At 38.4% G+C, this 19477-nt stretch overlaps 1 protein-coding gene across 10 annotated transcripts in view; it reads left to right on the forward strand.

Moving 5' to 3' along the window:
* Nucleotides 1-1457: 1457 nt before the first annotated feature.
* The window catches only part of TRDMT1 (tRNA aspartic acid methyltransferase 1), a 30257-nt gene continuing 12237 nt past the window's right edge, over nucleotides 1458-19477 (forward strand). For 6 of the 10 annotated variants that reach the window (XR_011148963.1, XR_011148964.1, XM_069006720.1 and 3 more), the window contains exons 1-6: nucleotides 2082-2157; nucleotides 10559-10668; nucleotides 12308-12384; nucleotides 13849-13920; nucleotides 17339-17404; nucleotides 18877-18946. Coding sequence is in view for 8 of the 10 variants with exons in the window: in XM_069006720.1 (XP_068862821.1) it covers nucleotides 2094-2157; nucleotides 10559-10668; nucleotides 12308-12384; nucleotides 13849-13920; nucleotides 17339-17404; nucleotides 18877-18946 (459 nt within the window). In the remaining 2 variants the exon portion in view is untranslated. Of the gene's footprint in view, nucleotides 1917-2081; nucleotides 2158-2295; nucleotides 2344-9511; nucleotides 10049-10558; nucleotides 10669-12307; nucleotides 12385-13848; nucleotides 13921-17338; nucleotides 17405-18876; nucleotides 18947-19477 lie in introns of those variants that run through there. The other 4 variants (XM_069006724.1, XM_069006726.1, XM_069006723.1 and 1 more) reach the window with 4 other exon arrangements.

Here is a 19477-nt window from a genome sequence, read left to right on the forward strand (position 1 = left end):
CTTCCAGATTCCCTGTTTTCATTTTGGTTCTTTTTGCAGCTGTCAATTAATAATGAGAACCAGGTATGGGCAGACAGTTATACAAAATTATAAAAGTGACTGCTGCCAGTTTTTTAAAAATGAGCACTAGGGAAATTTTGGTGTTTCCCATTCTTTGCAAGAGGAAGGCAATAAAATCCCAACCTAGTTTATGAGTTTTTTGTTGCCTGAGTGGAGGCATGTTGATCATATTCTCCAGTTTACTACACAGGTGGAGGAAGTAGGTGGAGGATTTCCCCTGAGCGGGGAGTGTTCTACTGCCACCAGCATAGCAGAGACATCTCTGCTGCTTTTTCCATCAGACTCCACTTTTCCTATGTGTGAATGGCAAAAATACCTTGGAGTCAGGGAAAGGAGAAGGAAAAACAGGTCTCAGCTCTGTCTCCCTGTCTAATCACTCCAGGTACTGGGCAGCTCCAAATAAATGACCTGTTTCTGGCTGACGACAGCTCCCACTCATCACAGTATCTGGCGTTGCTGTGATCTGTAGATTACAGGAATACTAAGACAAGAAACTCAAACTCTTTCATTGGCTTTACTAATTTCAATAGTCTAAAGGTTGTCTTTTTCTTTATTTTCACCTTGCATCTATATTTTGAAGGGATTCTACTGAAGTGTATCTCCTTAGCTGGTAACAACCTTGCTCTTTGTAGCCATCTTCATCATCTTGACCCCTTTTTTACAGAGCCTTCAGCAACTTTCTCCCATGACTTTTCTCCAGTGAGCACATTTTTTGTGCCATACGATTCCCTTTTCTCAGTTCTCCATCAACCAACGTGGCTGGTTGCAATGCCTGCTGCTCTCCTCTAGTACCTCAGCTGCTGCACTTCCTTTCACAAATCCTAGAAGTACACTTGGACTTGTTTTAGTCACCTGCTTACTTCCATAGCTGACAAATAAAGCAGCAGCCTTGGACTCTGATAATGAAGATACACAAGTAAATTACAGGGTTGTTTTGAAAAAAGTGGCAAGGACTGATATTTTTGCTTTGAAAATTTGTTTCTAATTCCACTGTTTTCCACAGCTGATGCATCCTATATTCTGGAGAAGTGTGTTGAAAGGCAGCAGATTTACCTATTTTTTGCCCTCCAGTTTCAGCTGAAAATTCTTCCCCCACTGCAAGTCAAGAGTTGGGAGCTACTATTACATGCTGTATGAGGCAGCTTCTAAGGAAAAAAATAAATATTCCTTAAATCCACCTTATTTTTGACAGTTTTCTTAAAGGTTCCCCAACAATATAATGAAATCAAGAAAGTAGTGGAGAAACATGTTCAGGTTTGGTTTGGTTGATTTTTTTTAATGTTTCATCTTCACTTTACAATCTGAATCTGCAAACTAAGGCGTAGGTGACTGCTTGATTGTGATGGGTAACCCATGTAACAGTCTGCAACATATTTACTCTGGATGAGAAACACACACACACACACACACACACACGCATATGAAAAATATTTGTTTAAAAACCGGATTACTTTTCAGGGGCAACAGTGTCATTGAGTAGCCTCTTCCTTTTCAATTTAGCAAGAAGCGCTGGGGCAAATTAGGGCAGTTCCATCAGTTATTTCCTTCTTTCCCGTGCGGGCTTTGAAAGGACTTCTCGAAAACGTCACCCTACGCCGAAATCACGAAAGGGCCGGGCCCATGGCACTGGCTCCAGCTGCCCTCCGGCAGGACAGCACACCCGCCCTCAGGAGGACGAGCCCCTCCGCCACCCTGCATGCCCTTCTGTCCCCGCGCCACCCGCGCCAGTTTCGCCTGACCCCCAAGGCAGTCACGGCGGGCAGCGGGTCCCTCTCCCGACCGCTCACTGCCTGGAGGCTGCAGCTGGCGGAGCCGCGGGCTGCAGCCGCCCCACGGACGCCTCAGGGGGTGGCAAGGTCGGCTGAGCCGGGGATGGTTCGCCTGTGGTTCCCCGAGCGACCACCAAGCCCGGGCAGCCGCTGCTCCGGCGCGGCGCAGGCCGGGGCGGGTGGGGGAACGAAAGAGCGGCGGAACGGGCGGGCGGCGCTCGGGGAGGCGCCGGGCGGGCGGGCGGGCGGCGCGGCTGGCCGAGCATGGCGGCGCTGAGGGTGCTGGAGCTGTACAGCGGCGTCGGGGGGATGCACCAGGCCCTCAGAGGTACGCGGGGCCCGGCGCTGCCTGCCCCGCCCGGGACACCCTGCCCTCGGGGGCTCCATCCTCTCGAGGGGACCCCGGCCCTTGAGGGAGGGGGGACTATGCAGGGTGCCCTGTTCTTGATGGGGAGGACAGAGGTGGCCTCTCTTCTCCCGGAGCCCCTTCTCCAGCCCGGCGTGTCGGCCCCAGGTATCCAGGAGCACGTTGCGACGGAAATAAGGGATCCCTGCTCCTTCTTGGGACCAGGCAGCTGCTTCTGGAAAGGCCGTGATTTTGTGTTTGTTCTTATGAGCTGTGTCTAATACAGACGCACCCCTGCTGGAGATGGGATCGGGATCAGTGAGGTGCCCAGGATGATAACCACATTAGCCAGGGTTTCCCACTGTCATGCACATGGACTTGGTTTCATGGGCCATAGTTTGGTGAATAGTTGAGCCATGTTCCAATATGGGCCTGACCATCTGAGGCTGGTATAACATAAACATGAAAATTGAATATGTAATTTGAACTGGTATAGAGAGTTCACACCAGTCCATGTGCCCAGGTGAGTTTTTGATCTGGTACAAGGAGCTCTGGAGACGAATTTGCTGAATTGTTAAAGCACAGCCTGGGTGACCTTCAGCAGGTCCTGTAGACTCTGTGAATTGGCTTCCTCAAATTGAAAATTGAGGTAGGGCTATTGATTTCCTTTGTAAAGTACCCTGGACCTTACTACTTCGAAGTCCAGGTTTCAACACACATTAGTATAATTTATGAGAATTACCATAATAATTTTAACTGTAACTACAATCTTTCAAATCCTTCAGTCTTCAGGAGCATTAGCAGAGAGCATTGTCATTGAAAGATCAAGTGGAAACCTGCCTTATCTTGCTGTTTTTCCTGGGAGCTATGGAATATTAAGAGGATGCTTTGGGAGTGAAATCCATTTAGCATCATTTATTTACTTGAAACATACAATTATCAGAGTGGCATTTTTTCTGCTATCCAGTTTTTGCTTGAATGTGTATATGTGCTTTATTTATAAATATAAATATACAAAATATATTTTAATATATTTATTATGTATAAAAATACACAACAAAATAGGTTCCTACATTGTTCCTAACCACCTATTTTGAGGATGTATTTTCCTTATTTCCAGAGACATTCTTAGAATACTTAGAGGAAAGTATAGCTTTGTCTGGAACTGTAGATTTGAGTTTTTGTAGAATGAAAAGAGTGTGTTATGCCTTGTATATAGTGTGCATGCTAATGGTAACGTGCTGCTTTTCTAGTATCCAGATTTCCAAAGTGATGGCTAGCTATTACTGCGTCCCCTACGGCTCTGTGGCTCACACGCAGGAAGGCACAGACGCAGGGATGGCTTCAGTAATACTGAGCCGACGGCAAGGCGTTGAGAAGGGTCCTTGCTTAGAGTTCCACAGAAAGCAGTTCATTGCTACAACTTGAGAAGGTTTCCAGAGGCAAATGACCCCGAGTGACAGCTCAGGCTTAAGTACAGGGCTGTGGCTACCACAGGAGCCAGCCGGGGAAGCTGAACCGGGGTACATTGCCGAAACCGAACACGGCATCCTGGGAGAGGCTTCCTTCCCTCACTGTAACCTCAGTCTTTGGCACCAGAGACTGTCTCACCAAGAGCTCTCTCTGTCCCCTGTACCACTGGTCAATCGGCCACCACAGCTAGCCATCCATGTTTGTTGTATTGTAGACAATTTCCGTATTTCCATAGAAAGTGGACTGGTTCCTGAAAGTTAGCCTACATGATGGTTCCTTCACTCTTTACTGAATTATCTAGCTGTGTTCTTGCCATAATAATAGATGTCTTGGGGCAGTTCAGTAGTATTGTGCAATTTTTAATAAATTATAATGCTAGAGGTGGTATCCTGTGAATTTCTACCTGCGAAAACATCAGTTGCAACTCAGTAAATACTTAAGAGGGTGGGAATGCATCATTAGATTATCAGACTACTCTTTTATCCAAAAGGTACACAGAATTAGTGATGCCCCAGTGGATATTGCTACACACAGAAAGTCTTGAAATCATGTCACTTATACAGTGTAGTTTGGAGACTGAAGGATTTAACTAAGCCCCTTGTATTATTATTTCCTGAAAAGGTAAATTTACTTCCATGCTTGCTGTTTCTGAATTTGATGAACAGAACTGCTTCAGTGTCAGTCTTTGTTGTACTTTCTGTTCTTTGGGTTTACATTTGACTGAAGAAATTGCAGTAAGTATAAATAGTGAGACTGAGATTTTTCTGTAGTGGTATCAGCCAAAGCAGATGAAAGGACTGTAAGTAAGGACATTTACATTATTTTTTGTGTAAATGACCCTAACTGGTGCAAAATGGTCAAGTACCAATTGAAATTTGTGAAGTGAATAGACAAAAAGCTATTTACATTACAGTTAGTATAACATTTTTCAATTGGGGTGCTTATTTTTCTGGGAAGCATATGAGAACTCAGCCCATAAGCATTGTTTTGTCTCAGGAAAGGTCCAAACCATACACTTCTAGATGACAATCTTGGTTAGAGTCTTGTTAAAAGTAATAGTCAGGCAATTTGAATAAAAAGGGTCCTACGAAATTTGCACTGAATTAAGTATTAACTGACAGGTTATTATATAAAACTGTTTTTGATTAATTGGATTTCGTTTGGGACCAGAGAGATACTTGGGCATTTGATCATTTTTACTGTTTTTTAAAGTCCTTTAGACATCTGGATTCAGCTTTCCTATACAGTTTCTGAAGGAACAAAGCAAAGTCAAGGGGCATTGAAGTGTTTACTTTTACGTGCAAATAAAATAGAAAAGAAGTGAATGTTCCTCTGTAAGTACTTTAATAATGGGTTTCTTATATGTTTTTGGCCTATATGTATACATGAAACCATGCTATTTGAAAAGGTCTCTGATCTTATCCTCTATTTAAAAACTGGCAGATTGTTCAGCATCTTCCTTTTAAATCATGTATAGAAATATTAGAAGGTTTGTGGTGGTTTTATCCATATAAATATGAAGTTTGAAAGAAAGGCCTCCATTGTGCCAGTGCTTTCATAAGCCAGATGCATGATAGATGTAGATTATGTATAATAATGTATTATCTTGGTATGGTTTCTAGTGAATCTTTAAGCCAAGAAAAATAATAGGAATATGTTGAAAACAGAGGGAGCATGGAGTATTTCAGTGGCAGCATCCCAAAAAGCCTTGTTTTACAAAAGGGATTTTGCAGCTCTGGCAAGCCAGTTCCTGGCCATGTTATGGGGTCAGTTATGGTTAGTTCAGCTCTTCCAACTTTCTACTTTTCTGTGAAATTGCCAGTGTGACAATTGGCAACTAGGTATTTTTCGGGAAATCTGATGCTGACTTTTCTACCTTGATGCCTTTTTTGACTGTGTTCTCTCAAAAACTTAGTTTTAGGACAGCTTGCAGGATGAGGATGTTTGTTGTTTTGGCAGCTGTCATTAATGTAGAATGCATTTGGCACCAAATAGTATGCAATTGGTTTTGAGATTGTCCTTGCTTACAGTAAGAAATAATTGAATTTTCACTTATTGATGGACGTTTATAGTCTCTTTTAAGTGTTTCTCTGTAAATAGTACGTAGAAGTTATGAGTACATGGTTTCATAGTTGAATCATGTTCTTTTGGATGGTGAAGGGAAGGTTGTTCCTGAATTTAGGTTTCAGTCTAAAGCTGAAAAATAAAAGTCTTGGGTATTGTCTAGTTCTCTGTTGGTCCTTTAGCTATAGATAATTCAGCATATGCAGAATTTCTGGGTTTAGATTTTGAATACTTTATAATAATATTTTAACACCAAAACTTGCAAAAATGTACAATTTAGAAAGTTTAGCTTAGTTAAAGTCAGAAATCAGTGAATCTGTTCATATTCACAGTCTTGAGAGACTGAGACAGCTAAGGGATGGAAGTGCATTTCTTTTTTCTTCCCACCCTGTACCCCAAACCTTTTGGGATTTATAAAGACTGATGTTTAAGTCATATGTGTCTAAATTTATGATAATTTTTTTATGTGTGTGTGAGTGAATTCATTCTTTATAAAGTGCAGAGTTTCTGCAGTGAAAAATAGTGGTTTATTTTTAGAAAATCTATGGCTACAAATTCATTTCCTTAGCAACTTTCCATCAAACAAACAGCCTGCTCTTCCTCCTTCCCAACCAAAACAAACCTAAACTGGCTTATTAATTTAGGCAGTTTTCCCATGAAAGATGGGTTCCACATCTCTGCCACAAGCATTTGTAATCTGCCAGGTCCCCAAAAAAAGTATTCTTGCATAAAAAATTAAAAGAGCATTCTTTAAAAATTACCATAATTTTGCAGTGATAAAGTTGGTGATATTTTTCCTCTGCAGTTGTTATATTTCAATTTAACAGAGTAAAAATATCTGTCTCTTGTGCTCTGTCATGCATGTTTATTCATTTTATTTGATTGTCTCTGTGAATTGCACAGCATAATAAATTGGTGTGGGTATTTACACTGAGCATAGCTATCCCACCAGGAGAGGCAAAGGAGAGAAAACTGACAAAGAGCTTTAGGATTCAGCACAATGCAAAACAAAAATATTGCTGGTTTGAGCAAGTTTTTACACCTAAACTCAATTTAATGCTTCTCCGAATTATAGCCCTTTGTAGCACAGGATGGTGCCAGCTGTGCTATAGTGTAAGTTTATAAAGTTTATATGGCTTAGCATGATCAAATCCTGCGCAAACAGAGCAGTGAAAGAAGTTGCTAAGTATCCTGCAGGAAGCAAGTATCAAATTTACTGATAGTCGTGATGACTGTAGCCATGGACAGTTCAGCCTAATCATTTCAGCCAAGAGCTGACAAATGGGAAGTTAAATCTTTGTTCTCTGTTTTAAAAGGAAACAGGACTGACAAAACTTGTGACTAATCTTCCCTTTTCCATCTGTTTCCATATACCTGTCAGAATAGATAATTTTTCTGGCTCCTATTGTCCAATATGCTGAAATTCACCAAAGTGCCCTTGCTATAGCACAGTGTATTTCATGTGTTCTGTTGACATTGATGACTCTACTGCAAAAGTACAGTAGTGAATATAAACAGATCTATGTTAATTTTAAGGTCTGCAGAAACACATGACAAAGGAATCAATTCTGAAGAGGAAAAAGACAGCTATTGTAACATCAGAAATTTTATTTTTGGCATTTGAAGGGATACTCTTTGGGTTTACTTTTTCAAATCAGAAGCTAATGCACGCATCCTGTCTTCCTTTGTTTCGAATGCATCACCTTTCAATCATTACAGCAGTGTCCTTTCCCTCATGAATGACAACTCCATATCTGAAAGGGCTTGTAAGCATTGTGTATTCAATAAAGCAGACAACTGGGACCCAAAGTGTGATTGCTGCCTCTTTAGGCAGTTAAAGAATTTCTGGGTCTGAGCTGTCTGGGTCCAAGAGGTTTTAAGCTTTAAGTGCTAAATCAGTACATATAGAATGTTTCAAATTTGATTTCACCTGCTTTCAGCCAAGACAGAGTATTACAATCTAGTCTGCCTAAAAATAAGTCATAACACCTCCCTGAGTAACTTCCCCATCGTGTCTGTGGCTTCCGTTTAAACTATGTTGTCTTGGTCAGAAATGTAGTCTCAGTTCAAAAACTGGTGTTGAGGAATCTTGCAAATCAAGAATTCCAGCAGCCTCTTAGTTTCACTTAGGAAATGTGTATTATTTTTTCTTTAGTCTGAATAAAATGGTACTGTTTTCTGCATTGCTGTAATTCTCTTAAATAGCTGTGTTTCGAAAATTGGATGTACTTGTTTGGAGGGGGATAAAAAAGTCTCCAGAGTTGTGTCTCTTACTGTATTAAAGTTCTGCTATGTATTTTGGGGAGTTGATTTAACATCCCTCCAGTCAGCAATTCCTAAGTTGGTTTTGTGCCTTTCATCAGTGGGGATAGTTAAACACAGTCTTGATTCTGTTTTTCTTAGATTCTGCTTTCAGGCTTGTTTTATGATGCATTCCTTATAGTAATTTTCAAGTAGTAAATGTAATTGCTATAGCAAAGCAGAATATCACAGTTTGATATAAAGTTATTTAACTTTCAGGAGAAGTTCTTTAAAGATGTTGCATTTTCACATTGTTTGAAATTTACACAAGCTTTTCTTTGTTAGGTTGGATGTGTGAGAGCTGCTTGTCTGCTCAAGCTCCTTCATGCGTTTCCAGGGCATTTCCACACAAATACGCTTAATCAGCTTTTAGAGGAAGCCTGTTCTGTAACAGGAATTCCCAAGTGAGCTTCAATTTTTAAATGAAAAGGAGAAGAAGCTTTGAAAAATTTATCAGGTCTTTGAAATGGGAAGAGAGGATCTCAGCTGGAATACTTCAGGAAAAGTTCCTGTCTTTTTTCCATGCTGGTTTACATCTCTGGTTTAGACTGAACTGTATTTCAAGGAGATTCAATAGGTTACTATTAGCTATGTCCTCTCTTCCAGTACTTCCAGGCTTTTGGAAATCCCCATTAGCTTTTTCTTCTTACATGGATGCAGGGAGATATTGGATGGATGGCAGTAAAAAAGATGAATATCTGAATCATGAGTTCTGAGAGAAAGCACACAGCTTGCCTTCCCAATTGCCAATTTTAAACTCTGTGTTCATTTAGATTATAATTTAAGGGTCTTGATTTTTAAAATTTTATTTAATTTTAATTTTATTTTTCTTCTGTAGTACCTGGAAAACACAGTAAGGGTTAGCTTGTCAGGATGATTTGTTTTAAGAACTGAGGGAATAAGTGAGAAAAGCAGTCTCTTTAACAGTATTTGTAGTTTGTTCCTGTTACTTAGATGCTACAGCTTTGTTTTAGGAAGATACAAGTGTTGGTTCTTTAATACATTTGTAAATTGAGACATTTTCCAGCTGCTTTTCACGCTAGGTGTCAGTGTTAACATACCTGTTCTGTAATCTCAGGTGTAGTCATTCTATTGTCCTTGTGGATACACCTGTATTCGGTTCTCAGTTACAACTTATGGTCAAAAGGTCAAGACAGTAATAGCAAATAATGATTTGTATGTTGACCCTTAATGGTCTGTAAATATTTATCTTGTGAAAATCCTTATCTTTTTGCCCTCGATTGCACCAAGTAAACCCGGAAGAACCAGCTTTGTCCTTGTTAAAATGTCTGCTACAATCTTTTCAATATCCAGATTTCTCTTTCATCTTAGTTTTGACTAAGAGGGGCTTGAAAATCTGAAAGATAATAGATGGATGGTAACTGCATCATTCAAAATTAAATCCACTGAGGTCATCCCAGTTGGGCTTTCATCTCTCAAACTGTAAATAATTAGCTGACTAGCAGTAATTCATAAGCTGTCTCATAAGGTCATTTGTTAATGTGTTACTTGAGCATATTGTGAGATTATCCAAAGGCATGTGGCTATTTGCCTTGTTTCTTTTTTCTTAAATTGCCTGTGTTTCATCTGAGGCTTTGTAATGCTGACCATAATGTAAATATCCTGGTGGTTGAAACTGATCTTGGGTATCAGGAGGTGGGGTCACTTCTCTGCCTGCAGCTGTAACAGTAACCACAGCCAATCTTCTTGGATAAAAAGCCTTAGTGAAGGTATTGTGTTTAGTAATAACAAACAGTGTGACATGATGAGCAATGGAGTAAACACTGCTCTTTTTATCTCTTTGGCTTCTGTAGAACCTATTATTCTTTCACTCTATAAATTAACAGTTGTGTATTTACATTCTTTTTAGTGTATTTTTATTTCAGGTTTTTAGCTGTGAGTATATTTGTTACACTGTCCTCTCTTCAATAATACCTCTATGCAAGAGAGGAGAAGCTGCCAAGTTTGGTATTTTGGAGACCTTTAACTCAGAGGAGGCAGCAGTTGAGTTTGAGGCCTAAGGCTTTACTGAAATGTAAGCACAAATGTTTTTCAGGCAACTTAAAAGTTTTATTGGAAGAGTAGACATACATCAAATATATTGGTGCCATTTTTTCATAATGAGAAGTAGTGCTCCTCTAAAATAACACACTTAGTTCTTGTAAGTTGTCAGTGGATAAGGCAGTGACGGTGGGGCTTGGCAGGTTGACTTGGGGGTCCTGTAGCCAGGGAACTTGCCGGCCACAGAGACCTGCAGAGTGCAGGTAGAAACGTTGTAAAGGTGCACCCTGTTTGGAATTTATTTATCTACCAGTTAAGTGCACAGTTAACTTCCATTTCTGGATATATAAGGAAGGGAAGTATTGCCCATGTGAGTAGAAAAACAGTATGTTTTTAATTCAAAGTTTCAAAGACAACACAGCAGAGTTTGATTGTATAATTTACCTTTTGTTTTTGAGTGTAGCTGTAACACAACTGAGAAAATACATTCTTCTAAGAGTAGTAAAGATTAGCTAGAGTTTTCAAATTATTTTTTTAATTTTAGAAAGCTGCACGTATGCAGAAGTTGTTGCTGCTGTTGATGTGAACACTCTTGCCAATGATGTTTATAAGCACAACTTTCCCAACACGCCGTTATGGGCAAAGACAATTGAGGTGAGTAATTAATGTATTTTTACTGTAGTCTGGGATTTGTAGATGTAAGTTGTTTTCACTGTCCTTATTAGTAACCAGAGAAAAAAAAATATTTATGTTATTATGAATGAAGCAGTTCTACAATAACTTTGATTTCTTGTGCTGTGGTTGCTTGTTGAAGTAAGAGGGATATTCATACTGCAGGCTTTTCCTTAAAGTCTTGCCTGCTGCATCAAGAAAGGTTACATAAATGTCAAGAGGAATGCTTGCCATCAGTAAAGGAATGTCAAAAATCATATTTTTAGATTAAAAAAATATTTTCTTGTACTTTGAAAGAATTTAATTAAATTACTTGGGGCCTTTGTTTTGTAGTTAGAGTTGAGCTCAGAAAAACACAACAAAATATATTAGATGGAGCAGTCTTACATTTTTTTAATGGGTTCGATAGATAAAATGTTTTAGGAATTCTGTCACTTTCCAAATTATTTGAAAAATATCTAAGTAAAATTAGATTCTGTTTTAAAAAATGAGGGGCAAGCTAGGCATGGAGTTTTGCCTGGATTGAGTTAGAAATTATTGTATACTTTTTAATCTTTTATGGTTTTACAACATGACAGTAAAAGATACTGTGTCTGTTTTAGGACACCAGCTTAAGTAAGAGTTAAATAGGTGGCTAAAGGTTAAATGCTTATTCAGCACTCAATAGTAACCAGCTAAATGATAGTTTATAGTTTTATAATGGAAAAAGAAGAAGAATCCTTGCTTGTGTCGTCTTATAGTAGACAAGAGCAGATTATTAGAGTCAGTAATATCTTCTTCAAATTTAATGGAAAAAACCAGCAGCTTTTGTCTCGTTTTCTGAGGTTAGTTATGTTACATTTGCTATATAGATATCCTTCAAAATAAGTAACAAGCGATTTCTTTGTCCAAGTCATAGTTATTTGATCATTGTCCTTCTTTCCTCCTGGCCCCTTAGTATGTTGACCTTCTAGTGTTGGTGAAAACTTAGTTTAGAGGAATTTGTGCCTGTGTAATTAATTCCTACCACAGACCTAATTCTTTCTTTTCTGAGCAGAAATATTTTTGCAGAGGAGAATTTCAGCCATACAATATCTTTAAATAGTTTTTACTGGGCAAAAACTAGAATGAAAAAAACTTTACAGGATGCATTGCCAGTGAGCTCCTAAGAGTGAAAACCCATAGTTTGTATCTCTAAAAATCATCATGTTTACATTTGAGCTACTTTTATTCTCAGATATTTTTTCACATATTTTGAGTATGTGAACACTGGTTTTGATGTACAAAGGCTTCATATCTGAATAATGATACTTTATTTTCGGGGGAAATAACAGGTCAGTATCTACTGAAAGAACCACTACATGCCTCAAAGAATGAGCAGATAAAAACCTCAAGATTATGTATAAATACTACCTTATTAGTGTTTTGTTTTATATTCAAAGCAGTGAATGCATATTTACATTTTATGGTTTGCCAAGGTAGAAAAGATTTTGAAATTACTAGGTCAAATGGGATATGAGGTAATTTTTTGCTGTATGAAGCATACCGTGGAAATAAGAGGGGTAGTTTGATCTGAAGGATGACTCGAGAGTTTTATACAGTTCACAACACTCAACATTCTTCTGTTTTTTTCTGTTTTCAGGGCATAACACTGAAGGAGTTTGACAGATTATCTTTTGATATGATTTTGATGAGTCCTCCCTGTCAGCCATTTACAAGGTAGATACAGCACACTTGGGAAAAAAATGCAGTTATTGCACTATGTACGGTCAAAGGAGAAGTGTTTTCAAGAGTGACATTATGTGTGGGTGATCTGTGTGTCTAGGTCTCTTCCTAAGCAGATGTGTTGTAGCTCTGTTCACCACGATTACTGAAATGTAAGAAATGCAGCAATTTGCATCTTAATTGTTGATCACATTTCTTGTATATGTGCATGTTAATTCAGTTTAAATTAAGTAAGCTTTCTACAGCACCAATTTTGTGTACTGTATTGTTCCTCTACTAGTGAAATTTAGTCTTTAGGAGTGCTGCCTTTCCTTTTAGATGTCAATCTAATATTTTCCTGGGGCAACTCCAGAAGGAGTATTGGAATTTCTCAGTTCTTCATGAGACTTAAGCGTGTAATCTGGTTTTATTGGTACTTTGAAAATTGCACATGCACACAGATAGTTTATTCTCAAGAATATTTCTATTTTAGCCAAGACTGGAAGGATAATGGTTTTGAAATGATTTTGTGGATGATGAAGAGAAATACCTTGCTGATTAAGGACTGAGTTTACTGAGATATTATTTGTCAGATAAGCTTGTAATTCATATCATTTGACAGCAGTGACCAGTGGAGGTAAGATTCTAGTAACTGCATTCATGCAAAGTAGTAGCTTCATGAAAAAAGTCTGTTGATGGTGGTAGCACTAATTGTGTAAGAAAGTATATCTCATTGAATGTTCTGAGATTGAAAAGAAATCCCTGTAAAGTGGTGCTGATCTATACAAATGAATTAGTGTAAACTTATGATGTATATAGAAATAATTTCTTCAGATTCTTTTCTTTATAATATGATGAAAAAAAAAATCTGTGTATGACTAATTTAGATACATGGTAATGCTCTTCTACAAAGTTTTTATTCTTTTTTTATGAGCTAATGCAAGTATAAGCTAGGGAAACACAGGCCTGGAACCATTATCATTTCTGTAACCTACATAATCTGTCCAGTTTAATGTTACAAAATTGGTTCCAAAGTTATTCACGTGGGGCTCAATCCTGCTACATGGTGAACAATGAGGTTTTAATTAATAGAAATAATTTAATATATTCAGTGCAAAATAGCAGGGTATTCCCAGAAACCCAGTGGGGTTTTTTTGTTCTTTCAGAGCCAAGTATGTTCAAAGGCTGTGCTGGACAAGACCAGAATGCTAAAGGCTTTGCAGACTGGGGAGTGGATTTCATTACTGAATGCTTCAATTTTAACCTTGTTGTGAGCTGATGGATTCCAGGGGCAGACTTTCATTCCTTAGAGCATCTTTCAGGACTGCCTCTGTGAGCAGGTCCTCCTGTCTATATATGATGCTTTTGCAGACTCCCCTTTTGAAACTCAAAGCAAAGTGTCAGCATTCTGTAGAAAAATGTAACTCAAATGTCAGTCTGCTCTGAGTGATACGCAGGTGTTTCTTTATTCTTTCTTAGAACTGGCCTGCAAGGTGATGTAGCCGATCCACGGACAAAGAGCTTTCTCTATATCCTTGATATTCTCCCAAGGTATAAATGGACTTCTACCTCAATTCTAAAGCCTCTTTTGTAACTAGGCTTTGTTGTAACTAGGTCTTCTATGTTTTAGTGAGACAAGTCATCTATAATGTTTTAGAGGGATACTACTAGTATTGTGCTGTATTCTGTGTTTGTTTTCACATGATCATATGTAACTTACAAATGCTTGTATTTTACTAATGCTGTAATCACTTCATAGTTGCTGTATATGCTTTCATTGTCTGGTTTCCTTTTAATTGCATGTCTGTTTAAACTGTGCCTATATGATAAATGAAAAAGAAGTTCTTTTCAGTTCAACATCAAATTTGCATTGATTTTATGTAGAAGCTGGAGTAGATTATATACTAGTTTGCCTATTGGTCTCATGGAAACATGAAATTTTTTTAAAATACCAGGTTACAAAAGCTTAGATTCAACATACAGTCGTCTTTTGAAGATGTACCATTTGAAAGTTGGTTTAAATATATTATAGACTGTACAATGCAATGTGTCTTCCAACCCCTTCCATTCTTTCCTAAAGTCTTTGTTCTTTTTGGTGCTGCTCCTAGATATCTTGAGGCCGATTGTGTATTTTTGGTTTGTAGTACAATCTCTTGTTTTGAGTAGTAATACTAAAGAATTTGAATAGCACTGCATTGTCTGAACAGTGTCCTTGTCTTTGTATTCATATGTCATTTTTTGCCTAGTCAGATCCCAGTTCCTAATAAAACAGCCATAATTATTTGTATTCATGGCAGTCTTGCTTCACCTGGAGACTAGGACAGCTGTTCTCTATATATTCCTCTAATAGTTCATCGTGCTCTCAAGATTGGAGAAGGACAAAGGGATGTTTGGTGTCTCTTTTTCTTTTACTTTTTTTTTTACATGAATGCTTTCAGCACAGAAGGAAACCAGTACCAAAAAGCCTTTCTTTCAAATTGCTGTTAGCACTGGGAGAAAAGGGTCTTCATCCTTCTAGAAACTGTGTGCAGCCAACAACATTAAATGGAACTGTGTCTTTGCCCTTGTCGTGAGCAGAAAGAGAACACAGACACAGAAGGGCTGAGTGACTTGGCAGGGCCATACGTAAGAAATCTGTGGCAGAGAACACAAAACAAATCACAGATTCTGTAGCCCAGTAAGTTAGACAATTCATAGGTAAAAAGAATGGTTATTACTACTCCCCTGCTTCTGGCAGAGACACAAAATTAGGGAGAGAACGTGGGTTGTTCAGATGTTGCAAAAGATGTCTTTTGTGGAACAGGAAATGTAACACATGTTTCCAACTGATCTTTTAAAATGATAAATAAAACCTGGCAGATACTGTGTAAGTTAATAATTTGTCAGAATAATAGTACCTTTCATATCCTTAAAGGAATCCTGACCTGGAGATTCCTTTCCATTAAACAGAGACACGGTTAAGAGGCTGGCTGCTTTTAGGACATTGGTAGTGCATTAATACAGAAATATTGTTTCCCAGTTGCTGTGGGCTTGGCTGGATAAATGGCAGAAGCTTCTCCTTCTCAAAACCAAAGCTTTAGACACTCCAGGATATACATTTTTATCATGACGATGCAAAGGACCTGGGCTTGGCTGCCTCACTTTTATCTCAACATCCCAGGAGACCCTGCTAATGTTCCTTATCTCCTTGGGGAGAGTTCTTGAAGCAGCACCTACTCTAAGCAGTCATTAGAAGGTTCAACATGATGGCTTCTGTAGAGTTTCCCAATTCCAGTGGATTTGTGTTTTACTAAGATAGCGCTTGTGTGTTTTTTGAATACGATACATTTGTGAGACATTGAGTATGGAGTACTTCAGCCCCAGAAAAAGGAAATTCTTATTTTAGGAATTATCCCTTTACATTCTAAATTGCTATGGTGTGCATGCAGTTTATAAAAATTGTAAAATAATTTCTCACCCCTTGGATGTACTTACCTTTTGTTCAGCCTTTTATAATGACATATTGCTGAAATGAGGCTCAGAGATAGCCTGGGATGACAAATACTAGAGATAATGGAAAGGACAATTTCAAGATCTGGAAAGACCTGGGAAACTGTTGGAGCACCCAGCCAACAAACAAAGTCCAACCCAAATGGTCCAGATACTGTCTGTTTATCGTGTCCAAGCCATAACCTGGGGAAATCCAATGCTAAAACATCCAAATGCTGCTTTTACAGAAACATTTTTAATGTGAATACCTGCCAAGTACTTAACAGTTCCTCTTTGTACAGTGATTACTTGCCTTGTGATCTGTCGATCCCCTATGAGAGCTTGCATTGCAGGCTGTGCTCTGGATTCATTGCAGAAAAAGAAGTTTCATAGTAGGCAATGATGATGAGTGTGAGTAGACATACCAGCAGATATATTCTCCATTCCTCTGCAAGGATCTTGGCTGGTGTTGCTTTTTCTTCAGTTTAGTATTATTTTTTCACTATTATTTTTACTATTTTAAAATTTGGCATAGTTTTTTGTACATTTTCTAGTTTATTGTGAGATGCATTGGTTCTTTTAATTCATGTGATGTCTTTAATTGGTGGTAATTAAAACCACGCTAAAACAAATTCTGCTGTGATTTGTTCCAATGGAAGTCCAAAGTCACTAACTTCAGTAAGCATAGAGCTGCTGTCTGGGAGTATTAATATCCTGCTTCTGTATGTTGTTCAGAAATCCCAGTGTGTGACAGACATTCTGTGTGTACATTAGCCTTATTAGAGAGATAATCAGTGCCACAAAATGTTCCCAGAGACTTGAATCTGAATCATCTATGCTTCTAAATTGTTGAAACAGTCCCTGGCACAGTTTGGACCTGTTTATTTCTCCAGAGATTTAATATGCTGCTTTTGGAATGTGCCTATTTCCAGAGCTTTGCACTGGTCTTGTTAAAGCTCAGACACCTCCTTCCCTTCCCCCTATCAAAATAAAATTCAAGTATAGAAAATTGAGAATATCTGTAGTTTGAACTCTAAGCATGTTGTGTTTCTTAAATCAGTTGAATGAATGCTGGTTCTGATGTGTTGTCAGTTAGGTTGATGTGACATTTTGACATTTATTTCAGGTACCAGCACTTGAAAACAACAGTTTTATGGCTAGGTAGCAGTTGGTGCTCCTCCAACAATTTTATTTGCTATTACACACTTAATCTGCTGAATAATAATCTTGTGCTTTAGGAAATGAACAGTGATAAACATTTTCAAAAGTACATGGAGTACAAGAGGGTACAGCTGTTCATCCAAATATAAGTGGGGTCTGTGGTTTTTACCAGCAGTCCACATTTTTAATTTAGTTTTTTTTTTTTTTAAGGATGCTGAACTTTTACAGCTAGCATGATGTGGAAATACTTTGATCTTTCTGGTAGCTAAAGAAATCTGTAGATGAATATACTGTGTTTTACATCTTGTTACTCTGATTTGGTTTGTTTTTTTCCTTGTAGGCTTCAGAAGCTTCCAAAATACCTACTTTTAGAAAATGTTAAAGGATTTGAATCCTCTTCTGCAAGGTAAACTCTAATTAATATATGCAGGTTTTAGTTTTCAAACAGGATATATTCTTTAGAAGGAGAAGGGATTTATTCTTTAGAAGGGATTTTTATTTCCTAGAATGGGAGTTAACAAAGTAGCTTGAGATGGCACAGGAATTAAAATCTTAGGTTGTGAAAAGAACTTGCTAGATACCTGTTTATTTCTCTAAGTGGGTAAAATACATTGCAACAGTATTTTATTTTTAATTTCATTTGATGATTTGATGAGCATTTGATTTGATTTGATGATCATGTTTCCTTTAGAAAAGGTCAGTATTAGTTTTCAAGGAAAAATAACAATTGGTGTAACACTCAGAGGTTTCATAGTATCTTTGGTATCTTGTGTTAAGATCACAGAACAGTCAGGGGCTTTCTTGAGTATCTTTGTTGATAGTAGATTATCCCTGTTTCAGGGCTGCCATCAAATGGACCAGAGATACAGTAAGATTGTATATAGTCTTGGTCTGAAATGTGGAAGAGGAAAGTGTCGCTACAGTTACCTTATGACAGCAGGAGCACTCTCCTCTCTTGTGACCAAAGCAGGAGAGAGAGAGTTGCAGTCTTACTTCTCAGCTCTTGCTGGAATAGAGTAGGATCTTTCCATAGCATTCCTTAAAGAACCAAGAGAACAGCCACCCTGCATATCATGCTCTTAGCAAGTATGGCAGGCAGCTGGGAGTCATGCTCAGCTCTATCACTGGTTAAGTGTTCATGGTCCTCTCTTGTAGACCCTGGCATTCCCTACACTGTGCCTTGCTGGCCAGTGCTTGGGACAAGCTGTACTTCAGAAAGCACCCCAATTAGGATGCTTGTTTTCTCTTAGGACACCTGGGATGCAGTCCCACATACAGTGCTGGATACAGGCCACAGCTCCTGCCTTTTGTACAGTTCCAGCCTAGTGCAGTCTGCATGGAATATGAAAGAAAAGTATTTTTAAGATTGTCTCCCTTACAGTCTTTTTCCACTGTTTATAAACTACAGTCCCACCTCCCTTTTATAGTCAGAGCCACTAATTTTTGTCATCCCATGACTTAGCCTTTTTGTTAGGCTTAACTGGTGCTGTGTATGCGAGCAGAGGGAAGTAGTGAGCTCTTTGTAGTGGTTTTAATCTCCTGTTTTATGATTCCAAATAAAGAGAGTATCTTGCCCTCTGATTACTTTCCTTGTTGACACACTACAGTTACTCTCCTAGAGATGGGATGTTTTTTGAAGAGGCATTTGCACTGTAGTATGAGTGAGGTGCCTTTGAATGTATAATAGTCTCTAACACTGAACTTGTACGTTGTCTCTCAAATTCAGAAATGGATGACATCATATCGGTAATTTGCTGTCCAATTATATCAATGAATGCTTTGGTAAATATGGTGTTGAATTTAATCTGTTTTTATTTGGGATAAAAAAAGGGGCTAAAGACTGTGTGAAGGGAAAAATTGCTTTTTGATTCTTTTCAGAAATGAACTTTTGCAAACACTAACAACATGTGGATTTAAATATCAGGAATTTCTCTTGTCTCCAACTTGTGTGAGTACTAAAATTGCTCTAATATTATTTAATAGCTCAAAGTGCACTGAGTGCAAGAACATTTGAAAATGCTCTTTGGTATTAGAAAAGAAAGTCATGCCCAAAGCTGAAGATACACTTGAATGAGAAAACCATCTGACATGACTTCTGATTTCTCATACTGGCATAATCATATTGCTGTTTGTATTCAGATCCTAGTTCCATACTGCTTTGCTGCCATTTGATATTTTTAAGAAGGCATGAATTTACACTGTAACCAGGAAGGTGGTTTTCCCTGCAGGAGCCTCATTGCTTCAGAAGTGCTGTGCCTCTGAATTTCCCAGCACAGAAAATGTGACTGTTTCTTGTGGGAGGAGGAGCTTTGTTTCCATGTTACCCTGGCAACTGAAAAAAAGTTTGAGAGAGATTCAGATTGTGCAAGACTAACTGGAATCAGTGAAGTACCATAAATATTTGAAAGAAGCTGATAGAGTGTAGCTTGAAAACCAGTTGTGGGAGATTTATTAAATTGTTAGGTGTCTTATAATTCCT

Source organism: Aphelocoma coerulescens, chromosome 2 (genome assembly GCF_041296385.1).
Source record: "Aphelocoma coerulescens isolate FSJ_1873_10779 chromosome 2, UR_Acoe_1.0, whole genome shotgun sequence".
In the NCBI taxonomy this organism is placed as follows: domain Eukaryota; kingdom Metazoa; phylum Chordata; class Aves; order Passeriformes; family Corvidae; genus Aphelocoma; species Aphelocoma coerulescens.